The sequence below is a fragment of the Postia placenta genome (assembly GCF_002117355.1).
Source record: "Postia placenta MAD-698-R-SB12 unplaced genomic scaffold POSPLAscaffold_1, whole genome shotgun sequence".
Taxonomy (NCBI): Eukaryota; Fungi; Basidiomycota; class Agaricomycetes; order Polyporales; family Adustoporiaceae; genus Rhodonia; species Rhodonia placenta.
The window spans coordinates 2441807-2457883 of record NW_020169832.1 but is presented as its reverse complement, the minus strand read 5'-3'; the positions used below and the strand labels follow the sequence as shown (position 1 = coordinate 2457883).

General features: G+C 54.1%; 6 protein-coding genes across 6 annotated transcripts; 3 read left to right on the top strand and 3 right to left on the bottom strand.

The window, feature by feature from the left end:
* Positions 1-828: 828 nt before the first annotated feature.
* Positions 829-1638, top strand: POSPLADRAFT_1068578 (hypothetical protein; the record flags this gene model as incomplete). Its single annotated transcript, XM_024482306.1, has 3 exons — positions 829-974; positions 1031-1079; positions 1135-1638. The coding sequence occupies exon 3, from the start codon at positions 1135-1137 to the stop codon at positions 1636-1638; it is 504 nt and encodes a 167-aa protein (XP_024344451.1). The 5' UTR covers positions 829-974; positions 1031-1079.
* Positions 1639-1948: 310 nt separating this feature from the next.
* POSPLADRAFT_1042853 (hypothetical protein) lies at positions 1949-4038 on the bottom strand (the record flags this gene model as incomplete). The annotated part of the gene is made up of 5 exons (XM_024478175.1): positions 1949-2014; positions 2070-3257; positions 3309-3570; positions 3626-3869; positions 3918-4038. The coding sequence occupies 5 exons, from the start codon at positions 4036-4038 to the stop codon at positions 1949-1951; spliced, it is 1881 nt and encodes a 626-aa protein (XP_024344450.1).
* A 191-nt stretch (positions 4039-4229) lies between these two features.
* Positions 4230-5042, top strand: POSPLADRAFT_1038110 (hypothetical protein). The gene is made up of 6 exons (XM_024477334.1): positions 4230-4249; positions 4302-4494; positions 4546-4566; positions 4615-4691; positions 4754-4773; positions 4823-5042. Exons 1-6 carry the CDS (start codon positions 4245-4247, stop codon positions 4840-4842), a joined length of 336 nt encoding a protein of 111 aa, XP_024344449.1. The 5' UTR covers positions 4230-4244; the 3' UTR covers positions 4843-5042.
* Positions 5043-5074: 32 nt separating this feature from the next.
* POSPLADRAFT_1127339 (hypothetical protein) lies at positions 5075-8811 on the bottom strand (the record flags this gene model as incomplete). The annotated part of the gene is given in 7 exon segments (XM_024483613.1): positions 5075-5499; positions 5578-5944; positions 5994-6190; positions 6255-7612; positions 7688-8621; positions 8635-8659; positions 8689-8811. The coding sequence occupies 7 exon segments, from the start codon at positions 8809-8811 to the stop codon at positions 5075-5077; spliced, it is 3429 nt and encodes a 1142-aa protein (XP_024344448.1).
* Positions 8812-9295: 484 nt separating this feature from the next.
* POSPLADRAFT_1165089 (hypothetical protein) lies at positions 9296-9843 on the bottom strand (the record flags this gene model as incomplete). Its single annotated transcript, XM_024487866.1, has 4 exons — positions 9296-9379; positions 9451-9564; positions 9628-9710; positions 9762-9843. The coding sequence occupies 3 exons, from the start codon at positions 9841-9843 to the stop codon at positions 9490-9492; spliced, it is 240 nt and encodes a 79-aa protein (XP_024344447.1). The 3' UTR covers positions 9296-9379; positions 9451-9489.
* A 188-nt stretch (positions 9844-10031) lies between these two features.
* POSPLADRAFT_1068577 (hypothetical protein) lies at positions 10032-14687 on the top strand (the record flags this gene model as incomplete). Its single annotated transcript, XM_024482305.1, has 9 exons — positions 10032-10291; positions 10349-10426; positions 10480-10505; positions 10559-10722; positions 10774-10981; positions 11035-11067; positions 11111-12007; positions 12059-13170; positions 13230-14687. 9 exons carry the CDS (start codon positions 10032-10034, stop codon positions 14253-14255), a joined length of 3804 nt encoding a protein of 1267 aa, XP_024344446.1. The 3' UTR covers positions 14256-14687.
* Between the last annotated feature and the right edge of the window lie 1390 nt (positions 14688-16077).

Sequence of the window (16077 nt, the reverse complement as noted above, 5' to 3'; positions counted from 1 at the left end):
ACCCAGCGAGGGTGAGCTTCGCAATAGCGCAGGAAAGGAAGAAGAAACCGAGGCACGACCTATGTCAGCATCATGGTGGTTTCCCACCTCTTCAATCCCACTGTCATGCCGCCAAGCTGATCCCGTGGCAGCGTTAGCTGATATGCGGGCTTTCAGCTCGTCTGAGGACGGCGTCGGTGGCAATTCCTTGTCCCTCACTGACGCATTAGGCGAAGAGGAGGGACGTCTGACGACACCTAGCTCGTCGGTGGATATTCGCGATGGCTTCGGTGCTGCGGTAGAGAGTGCGGGAGGGCCGCGGCGGATCCAGAGAGGAAGAGAGAAGAAGTGAGTGGTCGTGGTATGAGTTGTAGTCGTCACAACATGGGTGGTTGTCGTGGTCGTCTCGGCCGCGAACAGCTGGTTCTCGTGCGCGAGTCCGTTCTCCTGGTATGGTGGAGGAGCGCCGTTGTTGTTGGGGGACCGAGGATGCCTGGACGGTGAGGACTTTCCACCAAGGCCGAATTTGCCAACCATACCGCACCAGCGGTGCGCTGGGAGATGAGAAGGGAAGAGGGGGGAAGGGAGAGAAGTTGCAGGGATCCAGCCTGGCGGGGGACTCGGTGGGAGTTGTTCGCGGTCAGTACTTGCGAACGGGGGGGCGTCATGACCCGAATAGGCAAGTGGGCGCTCGTCACGCCCCAGCATGCGCCCCTGTGACCTCGTGACACAAGTGACAGTGTTGTTCGCGGGAGATCTTGGTCGGATCTTTGATGGATCTGATTGGACACGATTGCGCGAAAGAGAGATCCAATGGGTGGCTGCTCTGTACCTCACTTGCTGCCTGTTGTGGCAAGGAACTCTCCCGTGGCAAAAGGCGGTGGCCAACGCCTTTTATTCCACCTTTCTGGCCGCGGTAGAAATGCCCCACGCTCTTGCATCGACTCTTCCACACTCCTCCACATCGCTGTAACTGCTCCCGGTTCTCGGTAGAGGTGTGTCTCCTGCTTCACGCCACTCGCAGAACGTGTCCTCACAGCGTCTAGAACAGCCCACACGACCCTGCATACTTCATTTTTACGTCAAAGATCTACACCGAGGTACGTCTTCGTTTCTGGTTCTAGCCACCTCGTGCTCAGGCCACAGCCGTCCTAGATGGCTGAGACCGAGATCCCATCTATGGCTGCATTCGACGACGCCCCCGATGGCTCGTCCGAGGATGCATCCTATGAACTCAACATTACCCAGAGTTGGCGCGGACGAGATTATCAGGGCGGCTTAATGCCCCTCCACTGGGCCATCACCGTCAAGACCGCCAGTATCGACGGCAAACCCGTGGGGAATGTCTACAACGCTGCTGGCAATATAGACTCCTTCATGTACGACGCGCCCGTCAACGTTCTTCTACAGGATGCGAACTGGCGCGGCAATCTCAAGATCTGTAGCATCCCCCAGACCTACCTCCCTGAATTGACACGGCTCTTCTCTGAAGTTCCTGTCGAGAGGTACAACCCTGACTGGAACTGTCAGAACTGGGTCTGGGGCGCTGTCCATGCTCTTCGTGAGTCGGGTCACGAGGCCCTCAAGGGGTTTTCAATGCGCGATCTCCGTTCCAAGATGCTCGAACTGCTGGACAGCTGGGAAGCAGGCGACATCTAACACCTCGCGTGGTCTGTTTGTAAGGCGGATCTCATGTCAACGTTTGTCAGCTTATAACTTCCTCGGATAGATACAATGTATCAATGTGGAGAGAATTTCCTGAATGAAGGTCGCTGGAACGGATTGTTTATGGAGGACACTGTACATTTAGCTATATTGTTCGCGCCTTGATTATTGTGCGACTTCAATTCAATACCGATATTGATTTTGGATGTAGCCGATGTGCAGCTAGATGTATTGGAATAAAGAGGAGTACAAAGCGCCAGATTGCTAAACCAAACCGATGAAGGAACTAAGACGACTAATGCTATCAACTTTTGACACGCCTCTTCTTCTCCTTCTCGATAGCTATTTTCTTCTGCTCCAGATTTTGCCGCTAAAGCACATACATAAGTACCAGTCCGCTCCTCAAAGCGAACCAGGCCACATACCTCTGCTGTGCGTTTTCGCTCGCTGTACTTCATCCGCTCGTATAGCTTCCGCTGCTTGTTGCTCATCATCATCTTGTTCATCTCCTGCTCGGCGTCGCCATCGGCCTTGCCCTGCGCCTTGTTCTGCTTCGCCTTCTTGGCTTTTTTTGCTTCTTTCGCGAACGTCCCGTAGTCCACGCCGGCCGCTTCTGCCTCGAGCTCTGCGGCGCGCAAGGCAGCCTCGTCTTCCGCAGTGGCTGCCGCCTTCAGGGCAGCCTCCTCTGGTCGCAAAGCCTCTTCGTCGCTCTCGCCATCGACCTCCTGGTGGCCGCCGTCCTCGTCTTCCACGACCTCTTCTTCGTCCTCATCCTCCATGACAGCGTCCTCGTTCGTAAGGCCGATGGTCGGGTCGTAAGCTCCAGCATGCTCGCCGAACGGACTGAGATGCGGCGGCAGAGTCTTGCCTTGCAGGTACGGCTCCTCAAGCAGAGCTTTCCCAGCATTTATGCAGTCGACAACCCACTGCGGCTGGATGTACTTGCGCTTCCGTCGCCGCTCCTTCTCCTCCTCGGACATGTTCGCGCGGTCGATGAGCGGTCGGTCAATGATGACGTGCGTAATCGACTCGTCCGACTCATCGAACGGTGAGCCACTCCCGGAGGACGCCGGCCAGCCTAATCGGCCACCAAACGAGCGCACAATGAACTCGAAAATGGGTCGCGAGGTTTCGCGGGATAGCCAGAAGGTGTAGGGTGCGAAGAGTCTTGAGGAGCCAGACTGGGGGAGAGCAGCCAGGGTTTTTAGCGTCGGGAGGGCAGGGGCGTCGTCGGGATTTGATGTAGATGGATGGGGTACGAAGTCCTCGTCCTCGTCCATTGGTGCCGAGTCGTCGGCAGGCATGTCCACGTCCGCATCCGCGGGCGCAGAAGTGGAAATGCTCTTGATGGTTTGTCGGACGTCCTTGGTGGACACCTTTTTGCCATTGATCTCTACTTCTTTGATTTTTGGTGCAGAGGATGATGCCGATGTCGTCGCCCCTTGAAGATGGAATGCGCCGACACCTGCTCCAGCCTCATCCTTCTCCACATCTTGAGGGGGAGGGTAGACAAGACCTGCGTCTGTGTAGAGCTTGAAGAACACGAATCCGAGAAGGGTCTGGTAAAGCTCCAAGAAGGTCAACATGACACGGACATCAACGTCCGCAGGAATCTAGAAAACTGGTGTGAGATTGAGGCACTCCGGAAATAGGTATGTACGTACGTTCTGCGTGAACTGGTACGGTACCAGCCATGTCACTGTCTGGTCCATGACTTCAGCTTGATAGTAGACGCCTTTGATAGATAGGAAGATTTTCCGTAGGGCGTGAGTATGCATGACGTATAACTGCCATTCAGAAGCCAGACGGGTGCAGTTTTCGACGAGTGAGGGTGCGACCTTGGCGGTCGAGGGTAACGAGGCGAACAAGAAGATCATGCATAAAGCATCGTCTATGTCTCGGACTGCATCAACAAATGTCGGATATCTATACCCACACACAATGTAAGTGCGTGTTCAAAAAGCACAAATTTGTGACTTACCGTTCTTTGATAATGTGATCAAGACGGTAAACGGGCTTGTTCTCCTCCAGACTTTTCGCGCTGCTCCATTCTCCTCTCCCTAGTGCACGGGAAAGCTTCTTTGCAAATGCCTTATGTTCTCGCAGCTTCTTGAGAACCGGCTCATGGGCGAGATATGCAATGTCCTTGGCGTAGTAAAAGGATGTGGGTGCCGAAGATCCCTTGTTTGCACGCTTGCGACTCCGAGGCTCGCGAGGGAAAATACCTGGTAGCGCTCTGAGAACCACTTCTGGGTACATACTTGTTCACATACCTTTGAGGATACACAATCGTCGGAAATCCGCCAGAGAACATTGCAACTTCTTGACGGCGGTCGAGCGGGTCATATATGCCTTTGCAGCACCCGCTTTTCCCTTTTGCTTCAAACGACCCATTTCGAGAGTGACACGGATTCAGAGAGACGACTGTAGTTTCAGCGGCACCCGGAGGATGAGTACACTTTGTGGTGACTTTCTAGGAGGACACCGCTTGGAAGCGCTCATAAAGTGATCGAGAGCCAAACTTTTCGATGCCGTGTTTGGCGCGGCGCCAAACACGTTTTCCGCTCTCTCGACCTCCGCCTGCAGTCAATCCGTCCATCATGAGGTGCGGCCTCACATAATAATTACCCTCTTCCCTCGCTTAATACTGTTGACAGTCAATATGTGCATGTTCCCAAATCTGAGCTCGACGAGGCTCAGTTGCGTGCTCTCGAGGAATTCGAAATCAGCCAAGGCCCCTTGTCCGTCCTTCAGCAAGCTGTCAGGAACCACACGCAAGTCCTCATCTCTCTACGAAACAACAAAAAACTGCTTGCTCGTGTGAAGGCATTTGACAGACATAGCAATATGGTGCGTCTTCCTTGTCATTCGCGTCGATCAGCCCTCTCACCGTTGGTACAGGTCCTCGAGAACGTCAAGGAGGTAGGCTGCTTATCAAGTCACTACCTGGTCCCCTCTGACGTCCTGCAGATGTGGACAGAGATGCCGAAGGGTAAGAACAAAAAGCCCGTGAACAAGGATCGCTTTATTAGTAAGATGTTCTTACGGTGAGTACTGATTGTCGCATACCCAACCCAGACATAATGTATTGATATATACACGGTAATAGCGGTGATTCGGTAATTCTGAGTGAGTACTACTCGTCAGCGGCATTATCGTATGCTCATATATGTTGAAGTCCTCCGCAACACCGCATGAAAGACGTGGTATCTTTGCGCCCCAGTGGCGCGAATCTCCGTTGCTTGACTGCCACACCAGATCCAGAAGTGAAAATTCGAACGGAGGAATATTCGCTGCTTTGTGAGTTGGACGCTTTGTATGTATAGTACACTTTACACGATTCCGATACAATGTATCATGCGCATCCCAGAGCCAACGAATGGGCATGCTCCTGCTTCTCTTGTTGAAATATTTCCACCCTTCAAAGAAACTATCTCAGTAGCCTGCGATCCTCCTCCTCGATATCCTTTATCGCGTCGAAAATCTCGCCCAATGCAATCCATGCGAAACTCCGCGCTCCGAAATAATCATCCTCCATCAGTGCGATGTTATACGCGATCCAAGCCCTCTCAAGCGACTTCTCAGAGGGGGTGTCATCCTCGCCAGCGATTTCATCACGAACGCTAGCAACGAGCGTCGCGGTTTGCTCTCGCAGCTGGGACATGAGGTCCTTCCGTTTCCGTGGCTGAGAGCACTTCGCCACGATCGTACCTATGACTGCTTCTTCTTCAGTCAGCATGGCAGAACGAGAGTCGGAGAGCGTGTGATCCGCGCATATGGTACGAAGCCGGGAGGAATAATACTCGAAGAGCTCCCATAGGCGGGATATGACATCCTCGTCAACGTTGTCTTCCTCTGGGAGTATGATGAATTCCGATACGCGATGCTTCACGGTGAGCTGAACGCCATTATCGTGGTGCGGCTCAGGCGTACGGAAGCCGTCCAGGATGTCCGCGAGGGTAAGCTCGTGTCCATCTTCCAGGTTGCGCCGTTGGAATCTAGACGCTCGAGTAACTGTTCTCAGTGCAGGTAATTCGATTCTGCGATACAGACGACCTATAGCCCTGGTACTCTCGTAGAAATCAGGCGTTGCTCTTGTCAGTGTCTCAGGGGCATTCCAGTCGGGTTTGGCTTTGAACTTCAGCCTCGGGATCCTTTCCAGCGGTACTGGGTTCCCGCTCTTGGGGTAGTCAACAGCATCACTGTGAAGCTGGGCCAGCCTGAGACAATGCGGGTCTAGGATACCTTCTGAGCTCTGATCCGCAATGATGAGCCAATTAATGGCGATGATGCCCAATGTCTACAAGACTGTCAGCTAGATCCATGCGTGACCTATGATGATGACTCACATCACTGCTGATATATTCAGCGACGAAGTCAGCGACATCCTCCATCGTGCTCGGGTGGTCTACTGTCTTTTTGACTGCGGGTTCATAGCTGCCTGACTGATATGTCCTTGCAGGACGGAGAGATGGCATTGTCGTGACGTTGTAGACGTCGCCATCGAGATCTCCACCACCGAGGCAGGATGGCAATGGCCGTTCACCTGTCGCCGTACACCATGTATTAGTCAGCCAAGGATTGGTACGAGTGTACCGAGTAGAATGCACCTTTGATGGAGAAAACAACACCATTCCTGAGAGACTCGTGCTCGAAGGGTGAACCGGGAGGAGGCCTTCCGATCGCGTGTACAAGCTGGACATCACCCGGGTGAATAGTTGGCGAGCGTGAGATCACAGTAGGTCCTTCCAGGTAAATCGGCTCGAGTAGATCAGGTGAGTCGACGCAGGCAAAAATCTCGCCCTCCTCTAGATAGCCATGGACATCAGCCACACCGACCAGGGTCCACCCATCGGGAAGGGGAATGCGAGCGTGGTGCTTGAGCTCTCTCAGGACATGGTTGACAGCAAAGTCCATCATTTGCTGCCAAAAGATGTCCTCGGAAAGAGGTCTAAGCCCAAGCCTATGCATATTGACCATAGTCGATGGCAGTCGAAACGATGCGCCGAGACCATATGCCTCGAGCAGCCGCGCGGAGCTCTCCAACGAATGAACTGCCCCTTCTGCGTCCTGGACGGCGTCATCTTGCAAGGCCTCGAATACCTCGTAAGGTACACCAAGCCCTTCCAAGAGCATGATCAAGGGGCGGTTCAGATAGTACTTTCCCGGCTTGTCAAATGCCCGCGCGATCTCGACATTGAGCGAGTCGGGAGCATCGAACTTGATCATTGATGGGCGTAAGAATATGCTTCGGTCTGAAAGCTGGTAGTCGACACTCAGCATACCCTTTGATCCCATGAAACGGATCTGGAAGAGACGGGTGTACGTCCGGGCGCGACGTGCCCGACGTTTCTTCGCTCGAAGTTCGCTCGATATTGCACGTGCGAGAGCTGACGATATCCGACCGACCCCGTCTGTGAAACAATACTGGCCAGTATTGTCCTTGATGTCGAGGTCGTAGAAGACTTCTTCAAGCTCGACCGAAATTGACGAGTCCGTGGCGGTGAACGCCTGCGAAATTCGAGCTGCATACCGAGCCGGGCAGTATATGAGCTGAGGCTCGAACGCGGGGCGAAAAGATCCTAGGCTAGCGATTATGGTGGATGCACGGACTTCACGACCGTCGGGATCGCGGAATGGAGTGACGAACCACACGGCGTGTTCTTTCAAGGCGGACTGAGAATAGGCGAGGAATTCGAAATGACGACCCGCAATGGTGAGGCCTTGCACCAGCATATGCCTGACTCGTCGGTTGATGAATCCTCGACCGTCCACTTCACGATCGAACCGATACATCAGCCGAGTCTCGTCCACAAAGGTGACTCGCAGGAAGTTCTGCTCTTGACCGGGGTAACGGCGAAAGACTCGATTAGAGCGTTCGGGGTCAGGACCTTCAAGGTGTAAACATGTTGGTGTGACAATCACGCGGAGGCAGTCGAAATTGTCGTCGGTCGTGGGAGGAGTGAATCTAGTCGGCTTGGACAGGTACTCAAGTTTCGAGCGAATGAAAAGCTGGTCGATGCTGTCCGACGTGCCTTGAGACTCGGTTCCGTACCAGAAGATTGACTTCGCTTGTCCTAGGAAGTTGCGAAGGAATGCGCTAGTGACCTTGGGACCGTGTTCTGCCACCATTTGCTCGATTTCAGGACGCAGTCCCATTGTCTGGCGCAAATCAATAAATTGGCTTCGCGCGAGAGCTTCGACCTGGAACGCAACGTTCCAATCTAACCCTGATACCCAAGCCTGGTACTCCAAACGCCGCTCAGGAGAGAAAAGGCTGCGATAGGCGATTGGGTACGATGATTCATCAACCCTGGAGTTGGCAATTCGACAACATCGTCTCATATTCTCCAAGTCGTTGGTACTTTGGCACACGACGCGAATGGCAAGAGATGTTGAAGGGGCTATGCATGCATGCTCGTCGTCAAACGCAGACCATCGTTGACGAGTAGGTTCAGCGTTATTGCCATGTAACATGAGTCCTGCGAACAAGGTGGACAGGTCATGGTGCATAGATTCGGTTTCGAAGGATGGCGGGTAGTTGAGGTAGAAGAATATGATAGGGCCATCGAGATGATCGACACTGGCAGCCATCCAATAAACTTGCGCTGCACGGATGGCAACGATACGGACGATGTCGGCCTCATAGACTTTGATTCTCCACTCCCTGCGGTCTTGCCGAAATTCGACGCTGCCTCTTGAGCAGTGTTTCTCATATTCAACAGAGAAAATGTCGTCTCGGCAAACCCACCCGAATTGGATGGTAGAGACGGAAACTGTCAATTGCTCGAGCTGATTATCTCTCTCCTCTCGTTCCACCTGTTCTCTTGGATCAACGAAAGGAAGGCGCCGAATGACTTCGAGGGTGTCCTCTCGCATGGGCCGGTTACTTTGCGTAAAATGGATTCGAATTCCGATGACGAGCGACTTGGACGGAGTCTGTCCCCCGTACTCTCGCAGGAAGTGTTGTCCAATCTCTTGTGTGGGTACGGTGAAGATACCGAGCCGTGGACCCCTCCCACCTCGGCTGCGAAAGATGTATACCTCGAAGTTGGCTACTCTCCCTCTGTAGCGGGGATAATCAGGGCTATGTAGAATGTTAGCTAAACTGATCTTCAGTTGCGGGGGATTTGCCGAGGGCGCGATGTTGCGCATGAGAATCTCCATATTTCCTGCGGGAGAGGCGCGAGCCGCGGAAAGTTCGAGGGGGGAAGAAGTGCGAGACTAGGAAATATAGAGTGATATGAAGGTAACATATAAGGTTTAACAGTAGAAGAGCTTACCACAATAGGAGAAGGCTGGACCGGAGAACCAGGTGTCAAGCCTGTACTGCACCGAGGCGCTGTCCTCAGCTGACAAAGAGTACGAGGATCCCGTTGACGAACTGCCTACATACGTAGAGGCAACACGGTCGGCAATCTCTGACAGCTCTATATTCACGCACGAAAGTCCGGTCGAGTACTCCGCTTACAAGGAGCTGCTCAAGTCCTGCCCACTCCAATCCGCGTATACTAATCCAAGGCGTCTGATAACATGATAACGATCCACGGACCGTGTCATGTTACAATGCGATCGAGTAACGCGTTTACCTTGTGAGACGTGCGAAGTTGCGTGCAGATGTCCGTTGACGGAGTCGTAGATACTAGACAGTAGGATGTCGAAAAGACGGTGTTCATGTTGATGTGGAGGATATGCTAGGATACTAACAGTATATTATCGTAAACACGTAACAATACTACACAGTCGAACAGTATCACCGTTAATGTCACATTCGCTGTGCCCAACAAACTACCGAGGCAGACACACCGTGTGTGATTTGTTTTCATGCTCCAGATGTCGGTGGCGCTACGGTAGCGCTACAACAGGGAGAATCTGTTTGAGCTCACGTCTACCTGCTGCTATCTTGTCCTCGATCGCAGTCTTTGAGGTGTATTTGCATTCAAGTCAGCAGCAATGAGAACTGTGCAATCAGGGTACACTTACAACATCATGCAAGTGTCTATTTCTCTCGAACTCACTCCGAATCCATACGATTGTTTCGCGTCGAGCTGCGGGATCCGGTATTGCTACCAATCTGCTTCAGAAATAGCTCATTCGCTATAGACAACCCGATATACATCGTGTGGCCCGTACAGCCTGGCGGTATAGCTCCAGGACCCTTTGTTGCAGAATGAAATGTTTAAGAGTAGGTTCCCGCATGACGGCAAGTGTTGAAAAAGAGTTGAACGTAGAGAAACAGTACCGCTTGAAGTGCGGCGCTTGAATCCCTCTAGCGGATCTGGCCCATCCGGCGAAGACCTTGGCGGCAGGCGCCAGAGCGGCAGTGTGTAAACCTCTGCGTTACACTCACTGCGTTCTTCCTCTGCATTTACTCGCCTTTTAGGAGCATGGCTTCGTTGCACACGGACACTCGTACACTTGATGAGATCTGTCCGTCGCCACCACCACCACATCCTGCTCTCGAAAGTCTGGTACATGCCACAGCCGAGGTTACTTTGCAAGATGTTGACACACCGAACTCTACCGCGAATGAGAGCACTTCTTCAAGGCTACCTGCAGTATACAACCGAGCTCAAATACTAAGTTTACGACGATCCCCTCTCGTAAAACCACCCGATGGTATGCCCGCCCTGAAGGACTGGTTTGGGTGTGTTTTCTATCCCACGTACGTGTGCTGTATTCACGAACCAAACGCATATTTCAGAGACTGGAGCGAACAACAAACAGCACCGAAGAAGGATTTGGATGCATCCAACGTCTCGAGTAATGCTAGGGAAAGACGGTAATTCATACGAGTTCTTTCGACATGCAAAGATGATACTGATGTTCCCCCAGCTTCCGTCGAGATCCAGAGGATGGAGGTAATTAGCAGACGGGCTTAATCTGATGCCTTTTGTCTAACAATACTGCGCAGACTCTAGCAGGGCATCCTTCCGCTCGGCACTGACACAGCCCTCGCAGATGGGAAACTTTAGACACCAGTCGATACGCACGACAGAGCGTGACAAGGACCGTGATCTGGAGAGGGAGAGAGAACGAGACCTGAGGGAGAAGGAGGGTCAAGAAAGGCTGAGAAACGTGAGTATTATTTTTTGCTCACGCGGGTCCACAATCTCATAAATGCGCAAGCTGTCCGACAAATACGATCGGGATCGCCTTGCACTTTCGTCTACCACCAACAATCTCCGCAACAAGGAAAGAGATTCTGCCCCACATTTAGCGTCGACCGCGGCAACCAGACTCGGACAAGGGCAGAGCACAGCTACCACTCGTCGCAATGATCCAAGAGAGACGACCAGGCGTAAAGCCGGTGAGAGCAGCGACGACTGGAGAAGAGGTATGTTGGTGTCATTCACGCCGCCAGGCGACGCGTTAATAATATTCAATCAGGCCCCGATACTACTCGTGCCACCCGAGAAGACAGTAAGTATGGTCTTGTAGGTAGCCAAAACAGCTAATAATTCAGCTTCAGGGACGGATGCTACCCGAAAAGACCGTGACAGACCGCGCTCTCGCGTCCGCGAATCATCCCGAGCCCGACGAGAGACATCTCCGAGTAGGCGGGATCGCGAGGACAAGGACAGTGGCCGTAGAGGTGATGATTTCCACCGGCGCGAATGGGACGATTTCTATAATCGAAGTGACCGGGACCGAGATGATCACACGAGGGACAATCGCGACAGGTATCGCCCCCGAGATCCAGACCGCGACCCGGACGACGATCCAAGACGATGGAGAGACGATGGCAAGCGCGAGGAACGCATGACTGTCAGACGCGATCGCGAGCGAGACCGTGCATGGGACCGGCATGAGGACCGTGATAGAGAACGACCAGACGAGCGCGATGGACGTACCAGGCGCGGTGGGCGCGAGAGGCGACTAGGAGGCCTTGCTGATGATGGAAAGGACAAGGACGAACGCCGGGACCGCGACAAGGACCGAGAGCCAGAGCCTGCGTGGATGGAGACGTATGTGCCGATGACTCCTGGTGGTGGGATCCTCGGTGGTAGGTCGGGTGACGGGGAACTGGACGGTATCCAAGCTTGGAAGAAGGGTATGAAGGAGAGAGAGCAACAGCAGAAAGAGAATGGCCGTGACGTTGAAACTAGGCGGAAGTCTCAAGTCGACCAGATAACCTCCGATGCTGTGTCGTCTGATCAAGTTCAGTCCCCTGCCGCACCAGAAAGTCAGCTCGACGAGATTCAGCTCTTCAAGTTGATGATGAAACGTGAAGCTCAGAAGAAGGAAGATGACAAGCCGCCGACAAGTCAGCCAGAAGTAGTCGCTGCGAACATAGTCTCCACACATTCAGAGACTGCCGCTGTAGCTGGGGAGTCAGAAAAGATATATTCTTCTGGCAATCGTGCGTCTGAGTCTTGGCTGTCATTTTCTGTGTGCTTATTCACCTTCACAGTCGATTCTCTGACAACCTCTCTGTCGCAAGCCGCTGATACACCCCTGCAGCGCAGCACTTCGCAGTCAGCTAAGTTAGGCAACGACCCCTTCGCTACGGATGATCCTCAACGAAGTAGGACCACTACGTCAACTGCAAACGGCGCTCAATCCTTTCTGTCTGCATTGGTCTCTTCAGCACACCTTACCTCTGGTCCTCCCAATTTCTCAACTCCTTCTCAGGATCAATTATCAGCAGGCCCGCGATTGCTGACATCCCGTGTAATTCCCACAGCGTCTCCCTCTGGGGTCTCACCGTCTACTACGCATACATCCGACATACCTTTTGACAACAACAATACTACACCTTCTACCTTTAACCCCCCTGCCGGTTCCCGCCTTCTCGCTTTTGGCTCGCGTGTCCCCTCAGGGGGCTCAGCGGCTGGCGATGTCTTCCCGTCCAAAAGCCACTCCGCTCTCGACTCTGGAGTCGGTCAATTCCCTCCCCCCGGCGTTTCTGGCGTCAACCCCCACAAATTTGCTGGCATACCCTCTTCCATATCTACGCATGCTACTGCTCAGGATGCCGTCTCGGGTCTTGGGGTCGACGCCCACTTCGGCACCGGTCCCAGAAACTCGCCACTGGATACATCTCGCGTGATGCGAAGCTTCTCGCCACACAATCCTCAGCAGCCGAGTAGTTCATTTGACGAAATGCGTGACAGCCCAGCTCTTGGTCAATTCCAGCAAATGAACGACCTTCGACGAGCATCAGCTGTCGAGCGCGCTGCGTTCGGCCTCCCCAATGAAGGCGTGATGCCCTTCAACGATGTAGGGGCGGGTGCTGGCGGTCTGATGTCGGGCGGACCGCTCGACATGTCTGGTGCCAACGTCCCTGGCGGCGCTGGTTATGCCGCCGGTAAGGGCAGTAGGTTCGCCAAATTTTTCGATGCGAAGACTCGGGATGGGCAGCCTATGACCGGACGTAAGGGTCCTGGATTGCCTGGAATGCAGTCGTCTTCACCCATTCCTGATGGCCGACCGCTCGGAGGCGGACTGAACGGAATACCCGGTACTAACGGGGAAGCGAGGACTATGGAAGACATCTTTGCTATGCTGCAGAATTCAACGCAGGTTTGTGACTATGCTTCTTTTATGCGTGGAACCCACATCGAATAATAACGTCTGCGTAGGTACAACGTCCTCCATCGCAAATTCCTCCCAGTGGTCGGGTGCCTTCAGGGGGTAGCCCATTCGGCCAGCATCCTCCTGAACTGCTAAACGTGCAGCAACAAATGCACCCGCAGTCACATTATTCCCAGAACAGCCACCTCGATGCCCTTTACGACAGCAGATTCGATGACAGGAATTTCGTCCCTGACGGCATGGTTCCCGGACTTCGTCCGGCGCCTCCTCGTTCTCGAAGCCGCGAACCGAGCGGTGTACTCTTCAACGAGCAGCTCGACGATCCACTGCATTTCAACGTTCGTCTGCAGCAACAACGCAATCTCAACCTCGAACAGCTGTACAATGGCCCCAATCCTGCCTTGTACAACCAGCAGCAAGCTGCTCTGCTCCGCAATGGCGGGATACCTATCCAACAGCAACAGTTTCGCGGCGCACCATCACCGATCGCAAACCAAAACACCATGGGTGGACCCCCGCAGCGATTGCCGCCGGGCTTGGCGAACCTTGGGGGACGGCCTCCTCATGACCCTTCGCAATACATCGGTGGCCCTATGGGCGCTAGTCTGCAGGGTGCCGGCCTGCAGGGTGGTCTGCAAGGCGGATTGCACGGCGGTTCACCTGTGCAACAACCGTTCAACAATTTTGTCAACGGAGGCACGCTTGGGTACGGTGTTGTTCCTCAAGCTCGTGGTCCTCCTGGACCGCAGAACCCCCTAGGCTTGCCGACGATGGCCGGTCTTGGCTTGCAGGGTAACATCGACCTGCGCGCTGCTAGCCAGGCGCAGCTGCTCGGCGTGGGCGGAGGACTCCGTGGCCAGGGGCCAGGATTTGCACCTCAACACATCCCTACTGGGCAGCCGTCTGTCGCGCACCTGGGAGTACGCCAGCAGCAGCAGCAGCAGCAACTGCCCCCTCATATGATGCCCCATATGATCCCGCCTCATCTGCAGCCGCAGCACGGGCTTCCGGGAGGCAATCCTCAAGGCGCTCAGGACTTGATGGCGCTCCTGATGGGCGGTCACCGAGACTAGGAGCGGACAGCAGACGCCTGGCTGCTGAGACGCTACCTCGTTCCCTGGAATGTCGGCATGAATTCGATTTTCTTGACGTGTCAATCGTACCACCCGACGGTGGCCGGGATGCGGTTGCAATACGTCGCGAGCTGGTTCCTCTTATCGGCGGTACGAATCCCTTTTCACCCTTGGCCGTATATTGTCCCGAAGCTGTCTACTCTGGTACTCGTAGTGTACACATATTCACGTCAATTTGCTGGACTTGCCGAGCACAAAATTTCAGATTGATATATACCGTTTGCCGCCCCCCAACCCCCATCCGAGCGCTTTCCATCCTCCTTCCACATTAATAGACACGGCCATTTCTCACTGTCGAATTTCTGGACATGGTCTGTTGTACTTTTCGCAGGACTTCATGTGTAGTCAGTGCAGTATCGCTTGGGATCGCGAGGTCACGTTCGTTGAGGCGCTTAGCAGATGCGTTTAGGTGTGTAGTGAACTCGATGTCCAACCCTGTCCACATGCAATTTGTATTGGCTGAAAGAACCCTACTGTTCTCTGCTGAATGTCTCGAGTCGCGTCCACAGTGTGAGCGCTTAATGGGCCAGCGCCAGATTCCAAAGATGGAAATGCATGCCCAGCCGTCACCGGCAAGATCGATCCGATCCAAGTCTTGTTCCAATTTGGGAGCTCAAGGCCCGGCGAACCGGATGCAGATGGGCGACGAAATGCTTCCTTTGAGTGGCTGCCCGTCGTTGCCCTCTCGGCGCGCTCCTCACGCCTGGGCTGGACTGCGCACCCGCCCGCAATCTCTTGGAACCTTAACAAGCTTCTCGTCACGCCACCTGTCTTCCGTTACACATGCCCTCGTCTCGCTTCTCCAGTCGCAACCGTTCTCAGAAACAAATGAATGATGGCCAGCTGTCCGTACTTTCCGCGGCCGACTTCACTTCAGGAATCTTGAAAGAGCCCAAAGCAACCTTGACTGCCTGAGGGACGCCTCGCTGTCAACGTCAGATTAGGAGTATCAGACAAAATGTCGGCGTTCTATTCTGCTCGGCGACATCTTCTCGAGCTGCTCTCACATGGGGCTTCCCCCACAGGCAAGCGGGCTTCCACGCCTGTCGGACGTATTACGCCCTTGTGGCCAAGCATAATTTCGCACCATTCAGTCCTATTACCAGATTGTTACCCTGCTCTTGCTTCGCGGCCAGCTGTAAGCCATCCATTGGCTGCGGCATATAGTCTTGATACAATCCACCTGATGGGCCGGATAAGATGCGCTTGTATTCTCACCTACGCTGGCCTTATTGGCGCCGTGTGCAGCACCACGGCTAGAAGCTGATGATGGACAGGACGCCGCACAGCGTGCAGGCTGGATGTGCACAGCTCCTGACTGCATGACGATGGTCATGACGAGCGTTCTCCGGGCGCGGAAAGTGGCTCAAGTGGCGGCCGGCCGGCACGCTAATGAGGGCCACCGGGCCTGAGGATAGTGGGCGGCGGCGGCGACCTGACACTCTGCGATTCATTGCTGATCCCCGGTGCCCCAGCCCATCGTATTTACAAGGCTCTTTGTTTCTGGACATTGGACTCCCTCTCGCGGGCACGGGCGCCTCGGAGGCGATTTCTGCGCAGGCCGCATCAGCACGTCGTGCTGTCAGGCCGGGAGCGCAACGAACGTCAGGAGTACGTCAAGGAGGCCCGCAAGTCTTCCAGTCAGCTGAGTGCCGTGCCGCGAGCGTTCCGATAGACTAGATAAGAGTGCGAATGATGTGAGGGTGCAAAGCGCGGACGTGTGAAGGGCGGTCTAGCCACGGATGCGATCTTGCATGCAATC